This window comes from Taurulus bubalis (genome assembly GCF_910589615.1).
Source record: "Taurulus bubalis genome assembly, chromosome: 10".
NCBI lineage: Eukaryota > Metazoa > Chordata > Actinopteri > Perciformes > Cottidae > Taurulus > Taurulus bubalis.
The window spans coordinates 14,661,871-14,687,683 of record NC_136598.1 but is presented as its reverse complement, the minus strand read 5'-3'; the positions used below and the strand labels follow the sequence as shown (position 1 = coordinate 14,687,683).

General features: G+C 42.6%; 1 protein-coding gene across 1 annotated transcript in view; it reads left to right on the top strand.

The window, feature by feature from the left end:
- Positions 1 to 24,784, top strand: part of sik2b (salt-inducible kinase 2b) — a 42,859-nt gene extending 18,075 nt beyond the window's left edge. Inside the window, exons 4-15 of the mRNA XM_079224984.1 lie at positions 2,568 to 2,729; positions 7,570 to 7,694; positions 8,077 to 8,200; positions 12,567 to 12,793; positions 13,657 to 13,809; positions 14,244 to 14,402; positions 15,882 to 16,113; positions 16,211 to 16,504; positions 18,402 to 18,559; positions 19,327 to 19,440; positions 19,646 to 19,731; positions 20,552 to 24,784. Coding sequence (XP_079081110.1) covers positions 2,568 to 2,729; positions 7,570 to 7,694; positions 8,077 to 8,200; positions 12,567 to 12,793; positions 13,657 to 13,809; positions 14,244 to 14,402; positions 15,882 to 16,113; positions 16,211 to 16,504; positions 18,402 to 18,559; positions 19,327 to 19,440; positions 19,646 to 19,731; positions 20,552 to 21,164 — 2,447 coding nt within the window. The 3' untranslated portion in view covers positions 21,165 to 24,784. The remainder of the gene's footprint in view (positions 1 to 2,567; positions 2,730 to 7,569; positions 7,695 to 8,076; positions 8,201 to 12,566; positions 12,794 to 13,656; positions 13,810 to 14,243; positions 14,403 to 15,881; positions 16,114 to 16,210; positions 16,505 to 18,401; positions 18,560 to 19,326; positions 19,441 to 19,645; positions 19,732 to 20,551) is intronic.
- Positions 24,785 to 25,813: the final 1,029 nt, after the last annotated feature.

Sequence of the window (25,813 nt, the reverse complement as noted above, 5' to 3'; positions counted from 1 at the left end):
AATCACAAATTAAAATGTGCAATCTGTACAAATAACATCCTGTCCCGGGACCTCACATCAGATCAGGAAAAACTCCCCAAATAAAGATAGTAAAAAACATTTCACAGGGAAAACAGGAAGAACCCTTCAGGAGAAAACGGGTCCGCGAATGACTGAAAACGGGTCGCAAATGACTGAAAACGGGTCCGCGATTTCATGGCTTTCAAGCCGTCGCGCCTTGATTTCGACACCAGTGGTCTAAAGTATTTGCAAAATCAATAAAAAGATTAAAAAAAACAAAAAAAACACAAACTTCGATATGAACGCAAGAGCCGCATGAAACCAGGCAAAGAGCCGCGGGTTGGCCAGGCCTGGCTTAAACAGTAATGACTTGTTTTTTCAAGTGCTACTGTAGAACAAGCTGTCGCAACACAGTGCTGCTGTTCATACAGAATTAAGTTTAGGTGTGATGTGCAGCATTTGGTTTGTTGAACGTTTCAGTGTTTAGTCAGTCAGGCAGGATTATGTGTATAAGAAAATAACTGCACATTCAAGTGTTTACATTTTTGGTTCAGAATGTGATCGAGCTATGCTGGAATTGAACTAATTTGACCGTACGACAAGTGCTTTGGGTGAATCACTGAGACCAAGAAAAGGAAAGGTTTGATCCTAGAAGCGTTATTACTTTAGAGTCCTGTTCTCCTCACAGGTGCATACTTGGAGCTCCTCGACACATTCCCTTCCCCAGTGAGTTTTTTGATTAGCAGCATTGCATGAAAGCTGTCCTGATCACTGAATGGCCTCCTCTGTGGAATTTGCCAGCCACTATCTAATCAGGTTTTCTCCCTCCGTCAGATGTTAGCTATTCATCAACCGCGTTGTTGACGTCAGAACAGCATCATCTTCTTTAGATGAAACTTAATGGTGCAGCTTATGGCCTTTACACATTTTTATTGTACAGTCTAACACACAGATGACCTTTTAGTCAACCCTAAGTTGAGACATTATAGAGTTGTTAAGATGAAGTGTTTACAACGTGATGCATGTCGCTGGCCTCAGGAAATATGTTGCTCTACTTTAAATATCTCATGTTTATGGCAGAATGTTTTTGATGTTAATGGGCTGTGAAATTAGTTTAGTGTGACTTCTCTGTGCATCTTGACGGAGGCCTAGTTTAGAAATTCCGCCGGCAAGCTTATCTTAACATAAATGTGTGTGCACACCAGGGAAATCAAAGCAAAAACAATGTGTCGAAAAAAAAAAGAAGGAAAAGATTTATGATATTTCTAACAAATGCAAAAACGAGGCAAAACGTTTTTATATATATTTATATCTCAAGCAAACTAAGCTGCAAGTTCCTTTCAGCTTTGTGATTACAAAACAGTGCTCTTTTAAGAGATTGACCTTGTAGGTCTGTAGATAATTGTGTTCCTTATATTTTGCACATTCTGTTTGCTCGTATATAAAGTTGTGTTGGCTGGGTTTGTTGTGGTTGTTGTGCATTGTCGCCAGGTTTGGTCGGTGGTCTGTATGCATGCCAGCTGGAAGGAAAGCCAACACAGAGTGTCCTATCTTGTTTGCCACAGAGTGTGAATTGAAGAGTTAGCAAGCTATCTGGACAGAGAGGTGTGAAGAGGAACCCTGCTGACAGCAACAAACACCACACATCCCAAAGTTCACGGGGCTGCAAAAAGTCATGCATCGTATAGAATAAGATGTCAGCCGTCTTTGCAAAAATAAGTGAAAGCTGAGTGTGAAAGGTTATAAAAAACAGTAAGGCTGGTGTGGTAGACAAGAGTATGAGAGAAAGGTCAGGAATCTGGATGCTTGGCGAAAGAACACAGTCAAATGTATGACTTAGCCCCCTGGAGACGGCATCACCTTTGGTTTAATGCGTCTTTCTGAACAACCAAAAACTCTCAATGCTCCATGCACAGCGTGTGCTGAGCAGATAGATCAGATTTCATTGTTTCTCATTGGGTGAGAATCCAGGTTACAATTCAGACTGGTGTCTTTTTGGTGTCTATTTTCCCACTAATTGTCAAGTGCGTCGGTATGTCTATGTGCACACTGCAATCTTACACTGACTACCTCCCACTTACCCCCCAACTCACACCCTGTTTGAACTTGTATTAATTTGGACAAAATGTAGCAGAAGACCAGTTCTCAGAAATCTTGTCCTCCCCTCGCCTCCTCCGGCTATACGCACGCACACACACACACACGCACGCACACGCACACGCACGCACACGCACACACACAGGGTTTCTTAAGATAAATTACATTGTACACTGAATCCCTTTACAAAGCATGCTGTAATGTAGGACAGCTGTAAACTGTTATTGGCACCAGGCCTGCACCTCATCAAAAGTAAATTATCCTTTCAACACAACCACCAACCAACACTTTGTACACCTGAAAAGAATGCAGCGGTTTCCATTACACTATACTACTTATATCATATTTGAAAGGTCCAGAGTGCTCAATGTAGTCAATGTATAATAGGACTTGCATATACTTCGAGCATGTACTTCTAACGTCACCGCTCTCCACCATCTTTGTCTCTCTCTCCCTCTCTTTGGCTACAGACTACCTGGCAAAGCATGGCCGTCTCAGTGAGCTCGAAGCCAGGAGGAAGTTCTGGCAGATCCTGTCTGCGGTGGAGTATTGTCACAACCGCAACATTGTCCACAGGGACCTGAAGGCGGAGAATCTGCTGCTAGATGGCCACATGAATATCAAGATTGCAGGTACCGTACCAACTTTGTGCAGGAGAACCCATGAACTCATTGATGAATGATAAATACAAGATGTCGGCATTGAATCATTATGTTTTGATCTATTGCCTGCCATGATCTCAGTGCTGGTGTAGCTCAGAAATGTCTTAACTACCTGCCCAGTCCATTTGCACAGTGTTGAGAAGTGGTCGGAGGTTGCTTGTGAGATAGCTGTTGGCTGCAAGATGCCAGGACAGACGTCTTACAATCTCAACAAGAATCCAAAGGCGTGTGCTTCCTTTTCAAACTAATGATCAGAGGAGATCAAACATCCCTCCCCAATTACCCATCACTTTAATTTTGAGAAGGAAACATTTACAATAGTGGACTAAAAGAGGAGGAGACCCAAGAGGTAGAGAGTCGAGACTAAGCTGAAGGTCTGTCGTACAAGCTTCAAAGTGAGTTTATTAAGCAACTGGCAGTTAGAACTAGCTTGTGAGAATGCCACCCTACCGCTGGGAGGGAGTGGGGGGAAGTGAAGTGATTCATTGGATTGGCTACTTTGGAGACAAGGTAATGGGTGAGAGGATGAAGGGAGAATGAGGAGGAGGAGCGGTGCATAGCAGGGGGGCAGGATTGCAGCTGTGACAATGCTCTGAAAGAGGCTGAGGTTTATATCAGGCTTTAGTCGGAGCTGATGCTAAAATCCATCTAAGGTGAGCTGATCACACGAGTAAGGCTACACATACAGGTGTGAAAAGACACCAGACACACTGAGTAGGAATGTGTGCAGCAAAAATGGCCTTAATAGCATGGACTAATGGGGGTAAAATGACAGATGAGCATCATAGTTAACCCTCATACAAGTCATGGCCAGTGTCTTTTTTGTTTGAAAAGGTCAAATCAAATAAAGAACAAATTAGAACTGAGTGCTTCACCTGCATCCTGTCCACTGTTTCTCAGAAGAGTCCAAGATGATAACCTTGAGCTGTTATTACCACAGCAGTAATTTTCATAAACATGTCTGACTCACAGTTGATTGTCCAGACGGCAGATTAGATTTGGAGCAGGAAAACAATGAACAGAACATTACCTGGCTTGTGATTAGAGAAAACGTCTCTGGGGAGGACATCAGCAGCATTCTGTACTTCTCTTACCCACAACAAGCTCTGACTAGTTCGATAACAGGGACATGAAATTTAGGTCTGTGCCGTACACAAGACAGGCGGTCCTCCTTCCTTACTGCATCAGTAACATTGATGTCAGTTAAGATCATCCATTCACCTTTTGGGAAAGAAAGGTCAATATGTTGCTTATTTTGTGTTCATGCTGGGGGGCAATTTGCATCTATAGCCTTGTCTGATGATTATTTTTGTATTAGCAATTAATCGGTTGATTATTTTAGACCTTAATGCTTTATAGTACACATGTTTATAAAGTGATCTGTGCTTAAACTGGGGTATGAACATTTATACTCACAAATCTTGGATTCATCAATATTTTCTAACCTGAATTGTTTTAATAAACACACACATTTTAACTAAATGCATCTCATATTACAACCACATTCATTAAAAAAGGCTTTATTAGACAACAGTATTTCCATTTCCTCCTCCTCAATTAATGTGTGTGTTATTAAGATATATTATTTGTTTTAGAGTCTCCATTGAGGTTTTCAAAGGAAGCTTCAAATATCTTCATAGATTATAAAGCCACCACCCAGAAAAATAAAAAGTTATTAGATTTGACAAATATTATTTGTGGTGCTGTTAGATTGCTGCATGACTACCCAGTTATCACAGAAGGTGTAAGCGGGAGAGCAAACAGTTTTTTGACCGCAGTGAAAATATTTATTTTTGAAAGGTTAAATGCCAACAAATATGGATTGAAACAGTGTTTTTATTGTTGTTTGTTTTTTCATAAAACGTGATTTAGAAATGATAATTAACATTGACTTATTATGTAAAAGCATCAAACCTCAAATTGTTTTACTTGAACGGTTAATTAACTAATAAAATGTTTCGAATAGTTTTCGGTGTCTTGACTAATCAACTAAACGCTTCAGCACTCGTCTGCATATGCGTGTCCAGACAGAGCACCTGTGCTTCTGGGTTTTTCCTGCAGTCCACTGATGTCGTCCTGCTTTCTAAAGGCCAGCTCTGGTCAGTCTGCATGGGGCTTAACCAGGCAGCCAGTCAAAGGAAGGTCATGCTCATGGTGGCTGCAGAGGAGAGGGAAAATGGCAGCGGCAGGTGCCCTTCATGTTTTCACTTCAAACAGCCCCATTACGTTTGTGTTGACAGATTGATGGGGATGGAAAGACAAGAGGAGAAATAAAGTGTGTTGTATCTCTGGTAAAAATGAATAAACAACGCAAAAAGTATTTAGGATAGCCACTTTTGCAAACAACATCCCTTATGTCATACATTCTCACACCACCAAATTGTTAGCAGCATTTATAATAGGTTCATTAATTATTTCTCAAGTTGAAACCATCCACAGAGTGATGTCATTGGAAATGCACCAAACCCTAAAGGTGTTTCATGCTCAATTAAATGATGTAGAAAGTATAAACAATCTCCAGATCAAGGACATCTGTTTGAGAAACAGTTTCTAATTATTTTGTGTATATATACATCTAAAGTTTGCAAGCTTTAGCCACCAATGTAAAGTGCATAAGACACCAAGTAAGGTTTTATTGTCAAAAACTGAGTGTTTAATTGCTTACAGATCAAATTAACTTGTAAGAGAAAGAATTAGCAAATTTATTTTTCACAAGTTACATAGTCTCTTTAATCAGTCAAAAAGGCCCTTCTTCATAAGAGCTGAGATTTTGGGAACCTGATGCATATGTGGAAAAAGACAAGCGTGAGAAGATACGGGATGGCATGATGAGAGTAAATCCCAGGGCAGCACATCCTGAGCTGCACCCATAACTATATCAATGCTCATACCTTATTGGAAATGACACGAGAACATTAGTGACTGCTGGATAGTGTTCTCCTACTGCTGCATGGCGATATCACTCACACATTTGTCATATCCACACAGGTTCATAAGCCGTTCGCTGGAGTGTGACATGTTTAGGCTAATAGTACGATAATACTTTTGTATGCCACACACACACACACACACACACACACACACACACACACACACACACACACACACACACACACACCAAAATGCTCCCTCACCCCACCCTTCCTGTTGAGCTATGAATGCAGTTAGTTGCCTGCAGCGTGCCGAAGCCTTTGACGTCAACCAGTCTGCTCAGTATTCAGCTCCATGAAATGGGTCACAGCTTCTGACGCTAAACCTACTGCACTGCTCTGCCTGCATCTCACATCTCACCTTCACAGCAGTATCAGACAGTAAACATACTTGTAACAAACCCCACTGTGACGCTCCGCTTTACCCTCCACTTTATGTCAACCACACCTGTCGCCAACTGCACTGCAGTAATTGAATCGATTGAACACATGCGCTCACATACAGTTTCAGCCTCACTTTTCAGTTTGCACAAATCTCTCAAACCTAATTCCGAAAAGTATTTTCCAGCAAAGGAGAATTCCCTGCACCTTTTTCTGTATTGCATTAACTGACGTGTGCTTCTACTATTTGATCCAACCCATTTATATCAATGAGGTTAGACTAAGTAACAAACTCTTCTCTGTGTAATAAAGTGCAATTCAACTGCAGACTCCAAAATGACCATGATGTGTGGTTGCTAGCTGTGTGTGTCGATATTTCCTTGTTAATTGCAAAGCATCATGATCGGTAGCACAAATGATAGGAAACTAATTGGTTATATACACTTACGAACTATGGAGGGATGTGGGGATGGAGGATTAAGTGCCTGATTGTCTGGTCCTGTAGCTGTCAGGTATCATGACATCATCACAATGTCCCACTAATAATGAACAAACCAAGCATGGAAATATTTTCCTTATCCTTGATCTGTTGATTCACATTTTTTACTCATCAGTTTATCATTTAGGCTAGAAAATGTCACAAATTGAAAATATTCCATTTACAATTATCATGATGCAGAGAAAACTAACACATCCCAACACACTACAACAAGCGAATGTTAAGGATTTGTGTGTATATAACTATAAATATATGAATTACTAAAAATGTAAAATCAATTGATGCACTATCGATTCATCATTCCAGCACCAGAAGTAAGCAGAAAGAGGAGTGGAGGTGAAGGATCGTTTACTCAAGAGGGTTTGAGAAAGGGGAAGGTGGGATGAGAGGGGGGGAGAATGATGCGTACTAAAACAAAAAAAGGGTTGTCTGAGTAATTGCAAGCACGTAAGTTGGCTCAGTGTAATTTGGCAGATATTACTGCAGCTCTTAGTTCGATTTTAATGAAAGGCATAAATTAACTTCTCACCCTTTTTTGTGTATTTGTTCTAATTAAAGTCAGACTTCTCTCTCTTAAGAATCAAATCTGAGTTTTAGTCCAATCATGGCACAGCATTGATGACCTAATGTCAGTCTCCTGGGGAGGTTACCTCCTACATAGAACCGTTTCCACAGCCTACAAATATGTGGATCACATATTACATTATGCAAAACATGCATACTCCATAATGAACAACTCAGTCACGAGGCATGACCCACCTCGTTTCTGGATGTTTTATTTTTGCAGGTCACCACATCAATCACCTCAGCTGCACTGGACGTAGTCACAATGTGCCGAACCTCTTCCCTTTAACAGTCGCAGTGAATACTTACAGTTACAGGTTCCCTTTTGTTGCAGAAAAGGGCCTGTACAAGGACTTTACAGTTTAACAAACTTAACGTGTATCTTACCTTTCCTCCCAACCTCCCCACCACCTCCCTGCTGTTTTATGCTGTGTAGATTTTGGATTCGGGAACTTCTTCCAGCCTGGGGAGCCTCTCGCCACGTGGTGCGGCAGCCCACCGTATGCTGCTCCAGAGGTGTTTGAGGGCCAACAGTATGAGGGACCACAGCTAGACATCTGGGTAAGATGAGTGAATATATGAAGTAGACTATTGTAACTCATTATTTTATTAATTTTTTACTCAATAAAATGACATACAATATTTACATTACTAAGCCTCAGGAAATCAGCTGATGCAATTAACTTAGTCTTATATAGTATTTATATAATATATCTAACAATGGTGATTGCCCAACCACACTTTGTAGTCTGCTGTATATTGCAATCATTTACCATATTGGTGTGTGTTTGTGTGTCTTTGAGTTTGAACGACATTTGTGTGTGTGGTATGTACGTTTGTGAATGAAATAATCTCATAACCTTATTTCCATCCAGACACCCTTGACTGATTTATCTACTGCCCTGACCTTGTTCTTTGTGTGTGCATCTTCTCACGTTCACAGAGTATGGGGGTGGTGCTGTACGTGCTGGTGTGTGGTGCGTTGCCCTTCGATGGCCCCACTCTGCCTGTACTTCGACAAAGAGTCCTAGAAGGAAGGTTTCGCATTCCTTACTTCATGACGGAAGGTAAGAAGAGACTCCCTGTGATATTGAACACAAAATAAGACGAAAGATTATGCCCAGCAACTCTCACCCCTCCGTTCCTTCCATTCCTGGAAATATACACGCTTGCAACGTGTTTGTGAGACGCCTTTCAGTCTTTTTATGACTCCACGATGGCAACAGCATTATATTTATGGGTTGTCCATATGTCGCTCTATTCTTGTGAATGCCATATCTCAGGAACACACTTGAAGGGAATTTCATCATATCATGCACAAACATCAACTTGGACTTATGGATGAACTGATTGCAAAACCTTTTTGGCCATAACTAACACACTACGCAAATGATGACACTATTTCATACAAATGTCAACTCAGATAAAACAATGAGGTGATCCTTTTATATCCAAAAGGTCAACTGTCATAATATAAGGTTCTGCAAAAAAACTTTTCTATCCATTAGTCAATTCCTTAACTCGGGAACAGATTCTAAACATATTTAACATTTGATTGGATCCTGAATGGGTGGCACTTAACTTGGGTGCCCACCTTGAAACTGTGGTTGTTGTATATATCTTCTGTGATGCTGAGTTGAAGATATGTGTGAAGCATCCATGTTTTAGAATTGAAATTGGGAATTGGACTTGGGACTTTTCTCTCTCTCGATGAACGTATGCGCTTTATAGACAAGTAGCAGAACAAAGCTGAACAAAAACAAGTCAAATACATTTTATTTATATATCCAAATATATATTTATTTCACAAATGTTCCTCAAGGGGCTTCACAATCTGTACAACAAACAACGTGCCCTATCCTTAGACCCTTGACTGGGAAGAGGAACAACTCTCAGGCTTTAATATTGTTCCCCATATCCTCTTCTCTGCAAAAAGTTGTGAATCTGCCACAGCTCATTGTACAGAGGGTGAGAAGGGTTATCCAAGATGGGTTTGATTTCGTCCCTCGTCCTCATGACTGCCTCAACACTTTCACACCTCCTGACTTCCTCTCCCTGGAAGACAACCAAGACAGGAGGCCTGTTCCTCTGGTAGTCCACCACAAGCTCATTGGTTTTTACTGATATTGAGCTTCAGGTAATTGTTGTTACAACATGTGACAAAGCTATCCATATCATGATAACTTCAAAGTGTTTCTCCTTCAAAGTCTTTACGACATAGTACATATATTATGAATCTGGACAGAGATGGATGTAAATTGCAATTTGGCTGGTTGTTTGAGTTTATCACGTTATATGTACTCTAATGGGGGCAAAAATCGAATGAAATTCCTGTGATGGACACTGCTGCTCAGATACATAGATCACGCTTTCCCATTTGAGTCACCATGCTGATGAATGTCCGCTGCAGTTGGTCAGGGGGCCATTTCATTAATGTGAGAGCATCACGCACATTTAAAGGGGATACAGTAGAAGATGCTGTCATTGCCCTCTGCAATGTCTGTATATGTGCGTCACTGTATATGTGCATGCACGCAGGCTGCAGATTGAGTCAGGTTGGCTAACCGTCTCAAAGCATCCGTGCTGTTAGCGGCTGTGCTAGCTAGCTGGCGGCAGACTCACTCCAGAGCTGGAGCTGTTTATGTAACCTATGGAAGGTCCAGTGAAGCCTTCCAGCAGCTCGTCTGTCTGTCTGTCTGTGTGTCTGGCTGACTCAAGCTCTGTGTGTGTGTGATACATCTTCCTGTCTGTCTGTTTTTCTTGTCCTATTTCTCTGTGATCCATCTGCAAGCCTGTCGAACTTTCTCCACAGGGGGTGTGGTGGGAGAGCTGAACAGATTTGCTCAGGACCTTGAAACAATTAAGAAGTAAGGGGAATGCAGGAATGTAATGTCATCTCTGTGGCCAGATTGACACTCAAACCCGCCTCCCCACCCCTAGTCCAGCCCCTGTTCCCTGAACAAGGAGAACAGAGTGTGCTGATATATTTTTTTTTATCCAGACACAGTCCATCTCATCCTCTCACCGGCCAACGCTGTGGTACACAGCGCAGCCTAGCACTGCACAGAGAACTCTCACTTGAACATAACTCTGGAAACGCTTTGGCCAACTTGCTGATTACGCAACAACAGTTGTGTCTCATGTCTCCCCTGCTGCTGCTTATTGCACAGACCTGGAAGCCAGTCATACAGAAAAGAGTGAAGAAAGAGAATAATTTGGGCCACAAAATGACATGCGCCTGAGTCCAAGATTAATAATGCCCTCAAACATCCCAAATAAATTCAATTAATAAAATGGCCTTCTTTTATTAAGAACTTGATTATCTGCTACTTTATTCTGCTCCATTTGACTCCTTTTTGAAAAGAAAAACACACTCCGCTGCTTGTGGCATTTATTTTTTCCAGTCCTGTGTTGCAGATCAAGCCAATCACAACCCTATCGCAAAATAGGGTTGTTTCCAGAATCTCTCCATCTGTGAGTTATGGAATTGAATAATGAAATCATGAGATGTTTAAAAGCTATAAATTGCAGTTTGTGTTGCATTTCATTTATAAATATCAGTATTTAGGGTTATGTTCATATTCACAGTCATGCATTATGGTTACATTTGTTCATGTATTGTTATAGTCTGTTATTTTTAAGCTCATGTCTCCGATAAAGTCAATGAAATAGAACGAGTCATGCCACAGCACCTGCTCTCAGCCCTCCAACTTCTTGCAACAGAGTGCTGTGGGACTTGGTGCAACTCTACACCACTGGGACGTTGCAAGTGTTAACTGGGATGGTTTTGTGGTTAAGTCATGATGGTGTAATGCACTGGCTAAGAACAGTGTGTCAATCACTCAGCTGGCCAGCCGGCTAGACGGTTATGCAGTGCACCTTTTTACATAGTCCAATCTCCCTTGGTGGTTAATGGCTTTGAAAAATGTGTTCAGCTTCAACCGTTGCATGGCAAAGCCTAAGTAACTTCTGGGTCAAACTAATTGTACTGTACTGTATTGTATTTGAAGCATGTTGTAATTTAGCAGCTGCCCAATCTGCTAAAATGCCACAGCATGGGGAGAAAGTGCATTGAAGGACACACTGGTTTTCTACACAATGGGGATAGAATTTAGTTGGCTGGACTGCCAGGCACGAGGTAGAAAAAAGGTGATGTAGCTGACGTCAGGAGAGCGGCAGGGCAGCTGGGAAGAATGTGAAGCAGGGAGTTTCTGTTGGCAGCCATGCCCATAGGCTTATGAACTAAAACTACAACCAACAAGTATTTTCTTTGATGATTAATCTGTCAATTAAATGTTTGCTCTATAAAACGTCAGAAAATTATTTCAAATCTAATAAATCTGTGTTTCCCAAAACTCAAAGACACACAGATTCCTGTCACAAAGGGCTAAAGAAACCAGAAAATATTCTTATATTCATTAAATCAGGGGAATTCTGACTTTTTTTCTCTCAAAACAATTACTCAAGCCGATTTAATTATCAAAAATAGTTGCTGATTAATTTATTAGTTGACAACTTATTGAATTTTTGCAGCTCTATTCTGTGACAGAAGACAGGATGTCTGTGGACATTGATGGAGCAGGACAATAAGGGAAGGTGACCTGCTGAAGTTTTCCAATGTGTATAGACAACTCTTTGTGAATTCTAAAATCAAAAAAAAGGTAATAGCCATAAAGGACTGACCTGTGAAGTTTATTGCTGTGACTTATTTTATTGCTGTGACTTACAATTGTCCAAATATACTAATCTAGAGACGATATGATGATTAAACAATGTTTTTCAAAAAGAGAACATCTTCAGTCACTTGAAGCACATAAAGTTTAATTTTCAATCAGCATTAAAACCCAAAAGTAGAGAGAATTCATTTTAAATGCATATTTCTATTTAAAAACGTAGTTTAGATTAAGGCAATGATCACCAGCTGCATGTCCTATTTTTTTAATGCACACCTATTTTGCATTAACAGCAAGGTATTTGGGTAAAGATGCTGTGTGGTGGGCAGGAATGCAGTGCAGGCAGGCCAGAGAGGCACAGCCAGGGGAACTATAATCTTGTTAAGAACCCAGCTGTGTCTGACGTCAAACTCATCTCGCCACAAATCAGAGGTGAGGAGCTCTCATTAGGAGGGGAGGAAAGTTACAAAAAAAGAGTGCAGATGAGCTGCTCAGAAGTGACGGCAGAGAAAACAGAGGGAGGAATTCAGCAGATTTTAAGCTCTGAAGTGTTATTTCTGCCCCACTTCTCCTGGGCTACTTTAAGGACATGATGCTTTATGGCTCAATTTGCTTCATCATAGCTTATACCAGAAGAAGTGTTCAGCGTTATCGAACATAAACAACCTCTTCCTCTCCAAAAAAGGGGTGATCCGAAAACAAGAAAGGCTATGAAAACCTTTTCACATCCTCTATGATCGGTCTCTCCCACCCCTCGCAGACTGTGAGCACCTGATCCGCAGGATGTTGGTACTGGACCCATCAAAGCGTCTGTCTGTGGTCCAGATCAAGGAGCACAAGTGGATGGCCCTGTACGCCCCCGTACCGAGGCCCGTCCTGTACCAACAGCCTCTGTCCACTGAGGGCGAGGCGGGTATGGGAGAGTACAGCGAACAAGTCCTTCGCCTGATGCACAGCCTCGGCATCGACCAGCACAAGACGATAGAGGTAAGGACTTAGCCGGCTTTATTTATTCAACAAGGATGTGAAGGGATGAGGTTTAAAGGTCAAAGCCTCTGACTGTGACCAAGATAATGGTTTTACTATATGCATCCAAGCAGAATGGTGAAAGTGTGCAAGGGAACAAGATAATAACAGATCTAAGAAGGATAAGAATGTGTGGAATAAGGTCCTGATTCTGTAGACCAGCCTCAAGTAAAATCTTTGCTTCTTGGAGTTGGGTGCCTATTTTATCCCACTTCAGAATCAGAACCATATATTTGCCAGGTATGTTACACATATGAGGAATTTGTATTGGCGGGTGGTGCATACATTAAAACAATCAACACAGTGCAAGAAATAGAAACGTATTACATTTACAATAGAATATAAATAAAGTGCACAGATAACAGTACTACAAACGTTTACACTACAACTACTTTGCTATTTTTCAGGGGCAAATGTTGTTAATTATATTATAATCTTAATTATATACTGGTAGTTCGGTGGCCCTGATATTTGCCTGCATTGTAATTCATTACTGAATTACTCAAATTATTTTGTAATATACAGCAAAAAGTATATATTAAAATATATCCACTCATTAAACAGTATTTCTGTCAGTGTGACAAGGAGGCTGTAATTTATATGTAGTATATTTGATGTTCTGCTTTTCTTTAATACATTCTGTGTATTTTATGTCTTATCAATACTCTGCTCTTTAGCTGCTGCAATAATTTCATACAGGGAAAGAACTGAAGTAGTTTTTCAGCATATTTTAAATCTAATTGAAGTAATCCACAATGGAAGGTGTGGTTTGGTAATCGCTTCAATTAGAGACGCCGCCATTCATGTTATCCGTCATCCTTCAGTCTCTTCAGAACAAAAGCTACAACCACTTTGCTGCTATCTACTACCTGCTGGTGGAGCGGCTCAAGGCCCATCGCTGCAGCTTCCCCGTTGATCAACGGCTCGACGCTCGCCAGCGAAGGCCCAGCACCATCGCCGAACAGGCCGTCGTCAAGGTAGCCACTGGGTGTCACGCCGACAAGGGGTTATGAATAATGTGTCCAGAGATTACTATCCACGCCTCCCTGATCAAAGCTGTATTATTCACACCTGCACCCACGAACAAATATACAGACGGACACGACCATTCATTTATTTATCCAGCCAGGTTCTGTTTTCATCTGCTTTCTTCTAGTATTTTACGCCAAGCCTTGATGTTAATGTTACATTATTCATTATTTTATTTTCTCAGCAACGCTTTGCAATCTCTATTCATTTTTATCTCTATTCATTTTCTTCAACATCTAGGATTTTTAATCCTGTAGATATTCACAGCAGCTAGATTTAGACGTAATTACATTATTATCGAGGGTGCTGTTAAGCATTGGCCGTGAACTGGAGCAGGTTCTTTGATGTGATGTCAAAGACTCCGTTTTCTCCTTCTCTGCAGCCGAACAGCGGTTCAGCGCAGGTGGGTTTGCTCCCGCAGGGTGTTCGTCTGCTGCGCTCCTCTGCTGTACCCCAAGCCTCCTCCGATGCCTTCACCTTCCCCCAGACTGCATGTCTCCTGGAGCAGAATTTCCTGGTGGAGGATGTCAACACACCCAAAGTAAGTCCAATCCCAGTGAACACAGCTGGAGGTTTCACTTAATGCCGTTATTATGGTCAATTTCAACTTGCAAGTATGGCCATAAAAAATTCCCGATGAGCTTGACAGTGATACACTTTGATAAGCATACCCACTTGTGTGTGTGTGTGTGTGTGTGTGTGTGTGTGTGTGTGTGTGTGTGTGTGTGTGTGCGTGTGTGTGTGTGTGTGTGTGTGCGTGTGTGCGTGCGTGTGTGTGTGTACGCTGGGTTGCCCGGTTAACCTGACAGAGAGCAGCTGACTTGTTCTCTTATGTAAGAACTCAGCCAGCACTCACATCAGACAGGACAGCTGCCTGTCCTGCACGTCTTCTTTAGAGACACACACACAATGCTCTCACTCTTTTTATTTGTGCCAACCAGCAACTTTTTCCTTCAGGCCTGTTGTTGAGCTGACCAACAATTACAGAACACAGACATCAGTGGTCTGCTCACTCACCTGCGGGGCTACGCACATACACACACATGCCCATCCGCACACACATACGCACCCACAGACACACAGACATACGCATTCTTAAAAAGAAAATTACCTCCCACCCCATGTTCTGGCTCTAATAAAGTGTGATGTGCATGTAAATGGAGCCTGTTATGTAAGCGGTCCTGTGATGATGATGATGATGATGATGATATGACCTAATGCGAAGCTGAGTGAACACACATGGACAGGAAGCTGCTGGGTTGCTCGAGTGATCTCGCCGCTATGACCTCCTACCCATTAACCCAACACACAGCTTTTTTTTGTTTTTGGCTTTCTTTTTCCTTTGTCTATTTTTTTTCTCCATTCAGCTTCTTCTCTCTGCACTTCTTCATCCTCTAACCTCATTTCCCCCTTACGACCCCCACTCTCTCGTGTGTGTGTGTGTGTGTGTGTGTGTGTGTGTGTGTGTGTGTGTGTGTGTGTGTGTGTGTGTGTGTGTGTGTGTGTGTGTGTGTGTGTGTGTGTGTGTGTGTGTGTGGTAACAGCATTCCTATCCCAGCAAACTACAGAAAACAGATGGAGAATTGAGCAAAGTTGTTCTTTCAAGACCAACACCAGGCTTTCCGGTTACTGCGGCCACTCATGCAGATTATCTTTGTCTGTGTGTGTGAGTGAATTTATGTCCATGTGTGTCAGTCACACAGCTCTTTCAGGCAAAGCTCACTTCCTGGCCCTGCATTCCTTTATCCCCACCCTCCACCTCTACACCAACACACACAGGCCTGCCTGCTGTAACAGACACACACACACACACTCCCAGTATGAGACCAACTGTGATGAGTGGACTAATGGAGCCCTCGTTCTCAGTTTGCTGTTCGCCTTTGTGCATGTGTGATTAAGAGGCCTGATTGGGCCAAAGGGGTTTAATTCCTTTAGCTTGGAGCTGTTTTCTTCAGTAAATCTTGAATGTATAGTCATCTATCTATCTCTCTGTCCCTTTTCATCACTGCCCCTCATCTAGGTGAACGGCTGTCTGCTGGACCCTCTGCCTCCCTCCACTGTCCTCCGCAAGTCGTCCACCTCGTCGCCTAGCAACATGATGGAGACGTCAATCGATGAGGGCATCGAGACCGAGGAGCCCGACACAGACGATGAGCCACCCCACCTGCTCTCAGCCTATCAAACGGCACGGTTTGGCCAGCGGCGACACACCCTCTCTGAGGTGACCAATCAGCCGGGGCCTTCGAACCAAGGTTTGATGTCACCTGATCAAATACTCACGTTCAGGGTCCATCACATGCATCTACTGCTAAAACGAAGCTGTTTGATGACAACAATTTTATCCCCCAGGTAAATTATTCGCTATTGGCCACAACCCCTCCATGGGCAGCATGGACTCGGACATGGGCTACGACATGGGCTCCATGCAAAGTGACCTCGGCCTGTTGGACGATCCCCCGTCTCTCAGTGAAGCGGTGCCGGCCAACAGCTCGGCCCCCGGTGTTACCCCGACCCCTTTCATGAGCGCTCGGCCCGCCAACCCGGCGATGGCTGTGCTGACTTCTCAGCACAGGGAGGCGCACAATCGTTCCCCCATCAGCTTCAGAGAAGGACGCCGGGCCTCCGACACCTCTCTCACTCAAGGTCAGAGCCACCAGTGTTCATTTTTCAATTCTTTCCTCTTTATCCATCCATTCTTCACTTTGGACGCTCTTTCAAATCACCCACTTCTCTGTAGGCGCTCAGACTACATTGACTTCATGATGGGTTAAGTGCAAGGGTGAAAGTAGATGGAGGTTCTTGCTGATAATGCCACCTAAACCTTCTTCGCTTCATGTGTCACTGAACACACGCATTAAATTAAATGGTGTAGATCGAAATTAGAAACACTTCTATAATATATAGAATCCTACCAACTGGGTTCCCTATTTATTTGTTTTATTTATTTATTTATTTATTTATATATATATATATATATATATATATATATATATATATATATATATATATATATATATATATATATATATATAGAATAGATAGATAAAATGTTTGCCATGATAAGTGTCTGACATTGTCGAGCACGCTGTCATTTTAAAAGAGGCAAACTCATATGCAGCAGACACAGATTCTCTCATGTGTTCTTCCTGCTTTGCAGAAAGATATTCTGTGAAAGATAAATAACTGTCTAAAGTGGAAGTGAACAAGACAGGTTGAGAGAAATGCTTTGAAATCACGATCAGCCGTATATACACCAAGTGTCAATTAGGTGCCAGATTCAACACGGTTTCTTAAAGCCCAGTCACTACCCAGTTTGATTTTAAAGTGTCAACGTGCATATGTCTGAGCCTCTTGGATCCACGGAGCACCAGTCAAGAGGAAGAGCTTTGATTCCCATGACACAGACGCAACACCCCTGCTGCAGCTGCTCCGTCACACCCTCCTACACACACATACTGTGTGTGTATATGTATATAATATATATATATATATATATGTATATGTATATGTATGTATGTATGTATGTGTGTATATATTTATTTATTTATTCCCTCTCTCGTTTGCGCTCCCCCTCTCTTTCACGCACTCTTTATCCCTGTCTCTTCTTCCTCTCTCGTCCCATCTCTTTTCCTCTCCAGTCTCTCGATGACTACAACGGTGATGATTCACATTATGAATCACAGATATTTTTGAAGGTTTCAGTCTCCCCCCCCCCCCCCCTTCTTTCTTCCCCCCCTCTTCTCTCTCCCCCCCCCCCTTTCTCTCTCTCTCTCTCTCCCCCCTTTCTCTCTCTCCCCCCTTCTCTTTTTCACTTACTCTCCCTTTGTAAATGCTCATTCCCTGTCTTGCTTTTCTTCCACTTTAGAAAGAGAGAGAGAGAGAGAGAGAGAGGGAGAGAGGGAGAGAGAGAGGGAGAGAGAGAGAGAGAGAGAGAGAGAGAGAGAGAGAGAGAGAGAGAGAGAGAGAGAGAGAGAGAGAGAGAGAGAGAGAGAGAGAGAGAGAGAGAGAGAGAGAGAGAGAGCGAGCACCTGTCCTTAAGCCAAATAGAAACTATAATTAAAGATAAAAAATTTTTTACTTTCCTTGCACTGTGCATTCCCAGTTGGTATTTGTGGTTATTTATTTATTTTTCAGTAATCCTCTTTCGAGTGTAAATGCAGTGGATTCTTCTTGCGTCAGACTGCTGACTATGGTTTAAAATAACTCCCACCATCACAGTGAGTCAGGTCCCATCGTTCACAGCAAGAGCTCGTCACCGCTGGATGGTCTTATCAGAGCTACTTGCTGTTGCGCGCTCACAAAGACCTGTCACATGTGCACACCCACAGTGGCTCATGACGTACATCCAGCCACAGCGTCAGTAGAGGCGATGAGAGGTGCCACCCGGTCAGCCAGTTTGCTTACGTCAGTGAGGATTAAGCCTGACTCCCTGAGAGGATGGAGCAGCAGATATCCTATTATGAAGAGAGCGGTGATTCTATTGATCCGCTGCAAGAATAACAACTGACTTTATATTGTGGGGATTGTTCTATGCTCTCAGGTCTGGTTGCGTTTAGGCAGCACCTCCAGAACTTGGCGAGGACCAAAGGCATCCTCGAGCTGAATAAAGTCCAGATGCTGGTGGAGCAGATGGGGTCCGGGGAAGGGGCCTCCATGGGCCCCCTGGGACCACAGCACCACTTTCACAACCTCCTGGAGGTCAGTCTTACTGCATAATCACACAAAAACACACGCAGACCTTCACTCAAACCCATTCAAAATCGTTCTCTTCCCAACACCGTTATCAGTCGGCTTCAGTCCTTTTTCTATCCTCTGTTTCCCAGAAATAGAAGTAAAAAAAGCATACACCCATGCTGTTGTGTAACCCCAGGAGAGGCCGCCAACTGTGGTTTGTTTACTGTCCCCCTGCGGGCCGGAGCCTAGGCCAAAGTGCAGCCATTGTTGAAGTCAGTCAGACTTACCCATAGTAGTGACTGGCACTCAATGGGCCCAAGCTGCAATCACACACAAAGACAGGCATACACATACAGAAACACTGCAAGGGGAACCATTTGAGGGAAAATGTCACTGCTTTCCTTTTAAACTACAAAATCCATGGCAGAAGCAGACAATATCTAGCTGTTGTCCTTTTGTCCATCTCTCATAATGCAATAACGCAGCTCTTTGTTGGTTATGATGATCTGGCTCCATCATCCTTTTAATTTGCTTTCATTTCATTTAACTACTGTGTAATCCCTGTGGTGCATGCCATTTAGAGAAAGGCATCTGGCTGATCAGTCACCACACAGGCATTTGGGCAAGAGACAACATGGATAATCCAGTTAGACCCCATGATGAAGCACCCAGACCCTGACACAGCTTCATTAGCCGACAGGAGAGGGGATCTGGGATAAGTGTGTCCACATGCATGTGTGTAAATGAACATAAACGTTCCTTGTTGTAATGCTTTATGTTTTTGATTGAAGGGTGAGGCGTCCAAGCAGCAGGAGGGCCTAGCTTTATACCAAGGTGGGCCGCAGCCACCTCTCCTGTCCCGCAGGCAGAGTTTAGAGACACAGTACCTCACTCATAGACTACAGGTACAGTCTAACACCAACTCCACCCACCGGTCTTCCTCACTTCAGCCAAACGGCCGTTTCGGGAAACATTCAGGGATATCGTTTAGAAATGAAATGGTTATGGGATCTGCCCAATGCAACAATAATGAAACGGTTTGTAGCCATTGTAACCATGATAATTATCCTGAACACAGTCATCAGTCCCAATCTCTCTTGTGCTCCAAAGGCCAACGTCTTAGCAAACAGTCCTCCTAGCTGCCAACTTTTCTGTCAGGACACTCGAAGTTTAGAGCAACAGCTGCAGGAACACAGGTAAACAACACTGTATATGTCTGCTCCACACATTTCCTTTTCAGTGCTTTTCTCTTGTGTTCATTTAGCTTTGGTGACATTTCTCTGCTAAAAGATTGTATTCAGAGAAAAAAATGATTTGTTTAAATGCAAATAAATCCAATTAAAAACAGTTGGTTAGATTACTCTCTAGTCACAGAGCTGAACTTTTGTAAACACCCAGGGATGAAACTACAGGAGGTGTCAGAGCTAGACCTACCTTGCCTGATACCAGACTGAAAGGCCATTTTGTTTTTTGAATTATATCAAAATAGTTAGCTGTATAGTTGGGCATTTAAACATGGGTGTCATTGGGGGTTGTCTCTCCTTTGGCACTGGCCCCAAGTGGCCATTTGAAGAACTGCAGTTGTTGGTACTGCTGCATGAGCTTGATTTCACAGCACTTGCCCCTCGGGTAGCAGCTGTCAATGCTACCCAAGGGGCAAGTGCTGTGAAACATGTCAATTTATGAATTGCTATTTCTGTACAGCTGTGTAAATCTCATCCATGCTTTTTTACCATTTTTGTGTTGCTACTTTTCTTGAATGTAGCTTTGTGGCAAGCTAGCTATGTAGGCAGGTGGTGTCCCCGTTATTAATGCCATATCCTAAGCTCTGATTGGTTAACTGTTTCTCCAACCGTCAATGAGCAAAACAGGCCTTTTTAAATTGTTAAACAAATAGACAGCGACTATACCGGACAGAAACTACCATGTTTGAATTCAGCGTTTTTTGCAAGCTTTTGGTTGTGTTGATTCAAAGTGTTGTTTTGGTCTAAGTGGGATCTATTGCGCTCCCCACAGGCTGAACCAGAACAGGATGTACCTGCAGCAGCCGCAAGGCATGGGGCTGCCGGTGTACTTCAACCAGATGCAGATAGCTGAAGGATCCTACCCGACAGGAGGCCCTGCTCTGGACCCAGCAGCTACTCAAAGTTCCCCTCGGGGCCCGCCCATGTCAGCCGCCCACCAGCCTCAGCCGCAGCAGCAGGGCAGTCCTCAGGCCTCGCCTCCCTTCAGCAATCCCCATAGTCTGAGCCCCTTGATGGAGCCGGGCGAGGGCCTGGTTTATGACCCCTACATGAGCCACCACCATTACACCCAACAGCTGCCTCCTGGATCTCACCTCCACCACCAGCTCCACCACCCCCTGCCTCATGGAGCCTCTGCCAGCAGCCTGGGCTTCAGCTACCCTGTGGGCTGTGAGCAGCAGGTATTGGGGCCTTCCATTGAGGGTCTTCACCAAGACCAGTATGAGTTCCCACTGGACCCCGCCTTGTTGCCCCCGCCTGCTCCAGGAGAGGCTGGGGCTGGACAGTCAGCCAGCCTGGGCCTGCAGCAGCTGCAGGGCTCTCTCCTGGACAGCGAGATGATGGAGACCGTGGACTCCCAGCATGGCTTTGTACTGGTCAACTAAAGCCAGCTGAAGGGGTTAATAGAAAGCAGTATTAAGCAATGAGAACCTACACGGCACTAAGAGCAGAGCGAATGGAGATGTAAGTGGAGGCCACAAGCGTAGCAACAGGGAAGGAAAAGTGTTCATTTCTGTACGAATAATACAAATTTCATTTCTTCGTTGTGGTGAATCTCAGACGACCTTTCTACTCCTCCCTTAGCCACTTCCTTTTCTCCCTCTCCTCCTTTGTCCTCATCAGCTCTGTGAGGCAGGAACAGGCCCAATATGTGGCACAATGTGAGCTTCGCCGTACTAACTTGGCGAGGCCGCTGCTGTCACGTTGTCACACCTGTGAAGATCGGGCCGTGCAGCGCGGGGAGGTGCTGCCGGAGAGCAGCGTTTCACCGAGAAGGGGTTCGAAAGTGAACTAATTTAGGACCGACTGTCAGACAACCATAAGGACAATGGCTGGCAGTGTTTTTTGTATTTAAAATAGGACACCTTCTACATCAATAGACTGGTTCTCAAAACACTTCTGTGGGTTTGTTTTTATTATTTCAATAGATATAAAAAAAACAAATGAACAACCCGAAAAATGGCCCTCATTTATCACGGTACCATGGATATCACCGCAGATTCAAGTGTTGAAAGTGTTTTTTGTCCATTCTAAAGAAATAATTTGGCTGCAAAGGAAAGCGTGAATGACGATATTTATAATGTTTCAACACTAACATACACGTGTGTTTGTCATTTGCCTTAACAAATACCCCAACCATGCAGATTGAAGCACCAGATTGTTGAGCCTGTGCTTAACAGTGCTAAACTCTATCCAAGCAATTTTTGTAGTTAATTGATGAATGAAAATAATATATACCGCACAATTCTGTAGCTGCAGGCTTTTCGTGTGGGCCACGTGACATAAATAATAGTTTTTGGTTTCTTTTGTTTTTTTTATAAATTGTAACTACTGAACCTGATTTATTTCTTACACTACTGAACTACTTTTCTTTCCAGCTTTCCATCCGATTGCACACACTTGCCTGGTGGCAAGTGGCCACACGTCTATTTCACAGTTGAATTGTGGGTCATGCGTTTGTTTGCCTGATAAATGAGGGCTAATGTAATTAACGTGTGTTTGGTTAGGAAGTCGTGGTGTTTTAGACAGTCAATATTATTCTATTTTTGTGGCAATACTGAAGCAATATTAATCCTTAATGTTGAGGGGTTATGGGTGGAAGCCTCACTTGTACAGCCAACTCTGATTGGTTCCCGGGGACCTGAGTCATCAGCAGTGACATCACTTGAGCTGATGATGTAACCAGGACATAATCTCCCCCTCACTCGCCCTGGAAATGCAGGGACAAGCCTGGAGACGGAGAGTGAGTGTGATTATGTTTGTTTGCACAATTCATACTGCAACTTTTGTGCATTCATGACACAATTTGTCGGAGAAAGACAAACACTGTATTGACGTCTCCTTTCAAAGTAACACAAACTGTGCTTTCCCCCTCAGTGCACAGTCGTAGCTTTTAGAATAATCCTGGTTTACATCCTCAATGCTCCAGTCATGACTGTGTTGTGTTATAGATTATTCATGTTTATGATAGTGGAACGGCCCCGTAACGATTCCTGTATTACACTTCATGAAAGAATGTTTTCCTCTCTGACATTGCGGCGGCTGTGAGACGAAGACCAACAGAATATCAGTCACCTGACACTGGATTTTGAATACATGCTCACCACCGCTCTTTGACTGACAGGCGAATCTGTAACAAGATGAGAGAACTTTTTTTTTACAGCACTTAGACTGTGTTCAATCTACTTGAAGCGCACAGATGTATCTTCTCTGACAGATGATGATGATGATGATTATGATGATGATTGGAAGAAAGAAAAAAAGAAGAAAGAATACTTTTCATTGGAATAACAAGGACAGCGAACGTTAGAATGTTACGAGATTATTGGACTGTGACCATCTGCCAAACTGCCCGACCTTCAGTGATCTTGGGTTAAACTCTTGGAGTGTTTGTTTGTCAGATTAGCCGACGGAACAAACGGTCGGTCTCAGTCTTTCGACAGGACCGAGTCGATGTCGTAGAGTCCTCCATCAGACTCTAAAGTACCGATGTGGTTTGACTAGAAGACTTCAGAGTTGCAGTTAACGGTCTTAAATGACGGCTAGAAAATGTGGACCAACTATTTATTTACAGTTACAGTCCTGTGCAAGACTTAAAGGAAAAATCCACCCTAAAATTGACCAACAGTCCAAAAGGCTTATTTAGAAAAACAATTTAAAGATGTAAACAATATGTTGTTGATCAAATTCATTGCTGAAGATTTTAAGTCCACCACAGAGTAACACTGTTGGCAATGCACAATTTTTCAGTCTTGTGTTTTTTTTAATCTAATTATAATTCTTTGTATAATTAATTAATCACATGGAGATATTTCACCAAGTTTTTGGTCTCAGGATCTGAGAGCAAATGGCGAGTAACTCCCCGTTTGGCTCCGACATCGAACAGTCAAAAGGACAGAGGTACGAATGACTTAGCAACAATGGCCTTGTTGGACCAGAATGCATCACAGCCCCGAGACACGTTGCTGAACCGGTCCTGTGGCTGCGTTAATCGTTCCAACCTTAGATTTATAGATGATTGATATGTTTATACGGTCATACACCCACTGTTTATGGATGGGAATGAGCTCACGCCTAGTTTGTGGGTCACGTTGAAGATGTCCTCTAGAAAGAGGAGTGTGAGGAAGGTTCAGCAAAACATTATAAATACAATACATGATTGTATAAGAGTGTCACAGGGTGGATTTTGCCTTTTTAAGTGACTAATTTGATGATTATTTGCCACCGGGCTAGAACAGCTACAGGATAATAACTGGAGCACTTTGACAACGAGGGTAAGAAGAGATGTAGCGCGAGGAGGAGGTGAAGCGGTTTGTATCCTGGAAGATGAAACAGACCGAAATCTGAAGGAAACGCCTTTCTCCTCTCTCTTCGCCAATAATATAATTATGGACACAAACCCAATTTCTTTCAAAGAAAGACCAGACACGGTAATACTTTATCTGATTGTTGATTTTAATCTAAGACAGAGAAACACTTCTTTGTACAAATTAGTGGTGTAGTGAATCTTCGGTGCACCGAGGTGAATTTTGTGTGGAACGTGAAAAAGTGTTCAGTGTGCCTTTTACTTTTCCATATTTTCAAAATTAGGATTTTAAATAGCACTATTATTTCTGGTTGAACCCTTTTCTTATTTCTTTTTCTTCTTCTTTTTTTCAGAAAATAAGTAGAGCCAGGTTTTACAAAGGTACAAAACCAAAGTCCCTCAGAAGTTTTCCTGTACGACCCACCGTGTGGAGTTTTGGAGCTTCTTTGCCAGTTTCTCTACAGCGCTTTTTCTTGTTGGTCAATCAGTGTATGCCATTTAAAAGTATTATAGCAATATTTCTCTAGCTGAAGACTAAAGTCATGAAGATTCAAGTGGATGTGTTTCCAAGTATCATAATTTCACCTCCTGCTGATAAAACAAAACATCAATCTATCAATAGAAATCCACTTTTATATTTCCCTTCATTGATGTTGACCACACATAAGCTAACTTGCTGTTGAGATTAAAAAAGGTTTATTGAACATAAAGGTATTGTGTCGGAGGTTTTCTTTGTGTGTTGTCGAGTCACGTGAGTTGGGGTGTTGGGAATACTTTCACAGGATGCTTTAGTGTTCCTCCTGGTTATTGAGACCTGGTTACAGAGCTGAGTATTTTCTCCCACACTCTTCCCCACATAATCCGGTTGTCCTGTAACTACAAACTGCAGCCGTCTCACGGCGCCCCGGGGTTGCATGGTGTAGGCGTTGGTTAATGACCTGGAAAAATGAATCACACCAAGTGCTTCATATAAACTGTTGAGTCATACCAGAACTAAAAGCTCCCGAGGCGATAAATCCAGCAGGAGCTCAAGGACGGTTTCTGTTGCGTCGTTTGAATATTCATATTTTCTATAGCTAGACTTCGATTACCGACTAAACATTTTGTTGACTGGGTTAATGCTGTCACAAATGTGTTTCATATTTTCAATCGCAACTATAGAGGAGATGTTTGATATAACATCCAAAAATATAAATACTATAGTATACCACAAAAATCATTAAATAATACATTCATAGCATAGTGTGCCTTAGACATGTCACAGTGTTGTATGCCATACAATTTAAGTGTGCTATAAAAAATTCAAAAGAATGCCATACTTTAATATTCCATTCAACAGATCATAACAAAAGCTCATAGTACAGTATGTCATGAAAATCGTATGACAGAGTAAAGTGTCATTCAAATCTCAGTATAGTTCCCATAAAGGTTTTCAAAGTACAATACTACATATATAGTATCCTGTAAAATGTCACCAATTACGTAGTATAGTCTGCCATAAAAAAACATAAAGTCAAAAACGATCATGATGTATATGCATAAAAAATGTGTCATGGTATGCCATAAAAAGTCATTTGAAAATATCATGAAAAAATGAACTGAAAAGGTGGAGATCTCCTCAGGTGCATCTTCAACGCTGCATTGCGTGATTGGATGAATGCGTCCCACAGTTGGCTAATCCTCTGTCTAGACTGCAAGTGCGTCAGTTGTGTTTTTCACTCGCATGTC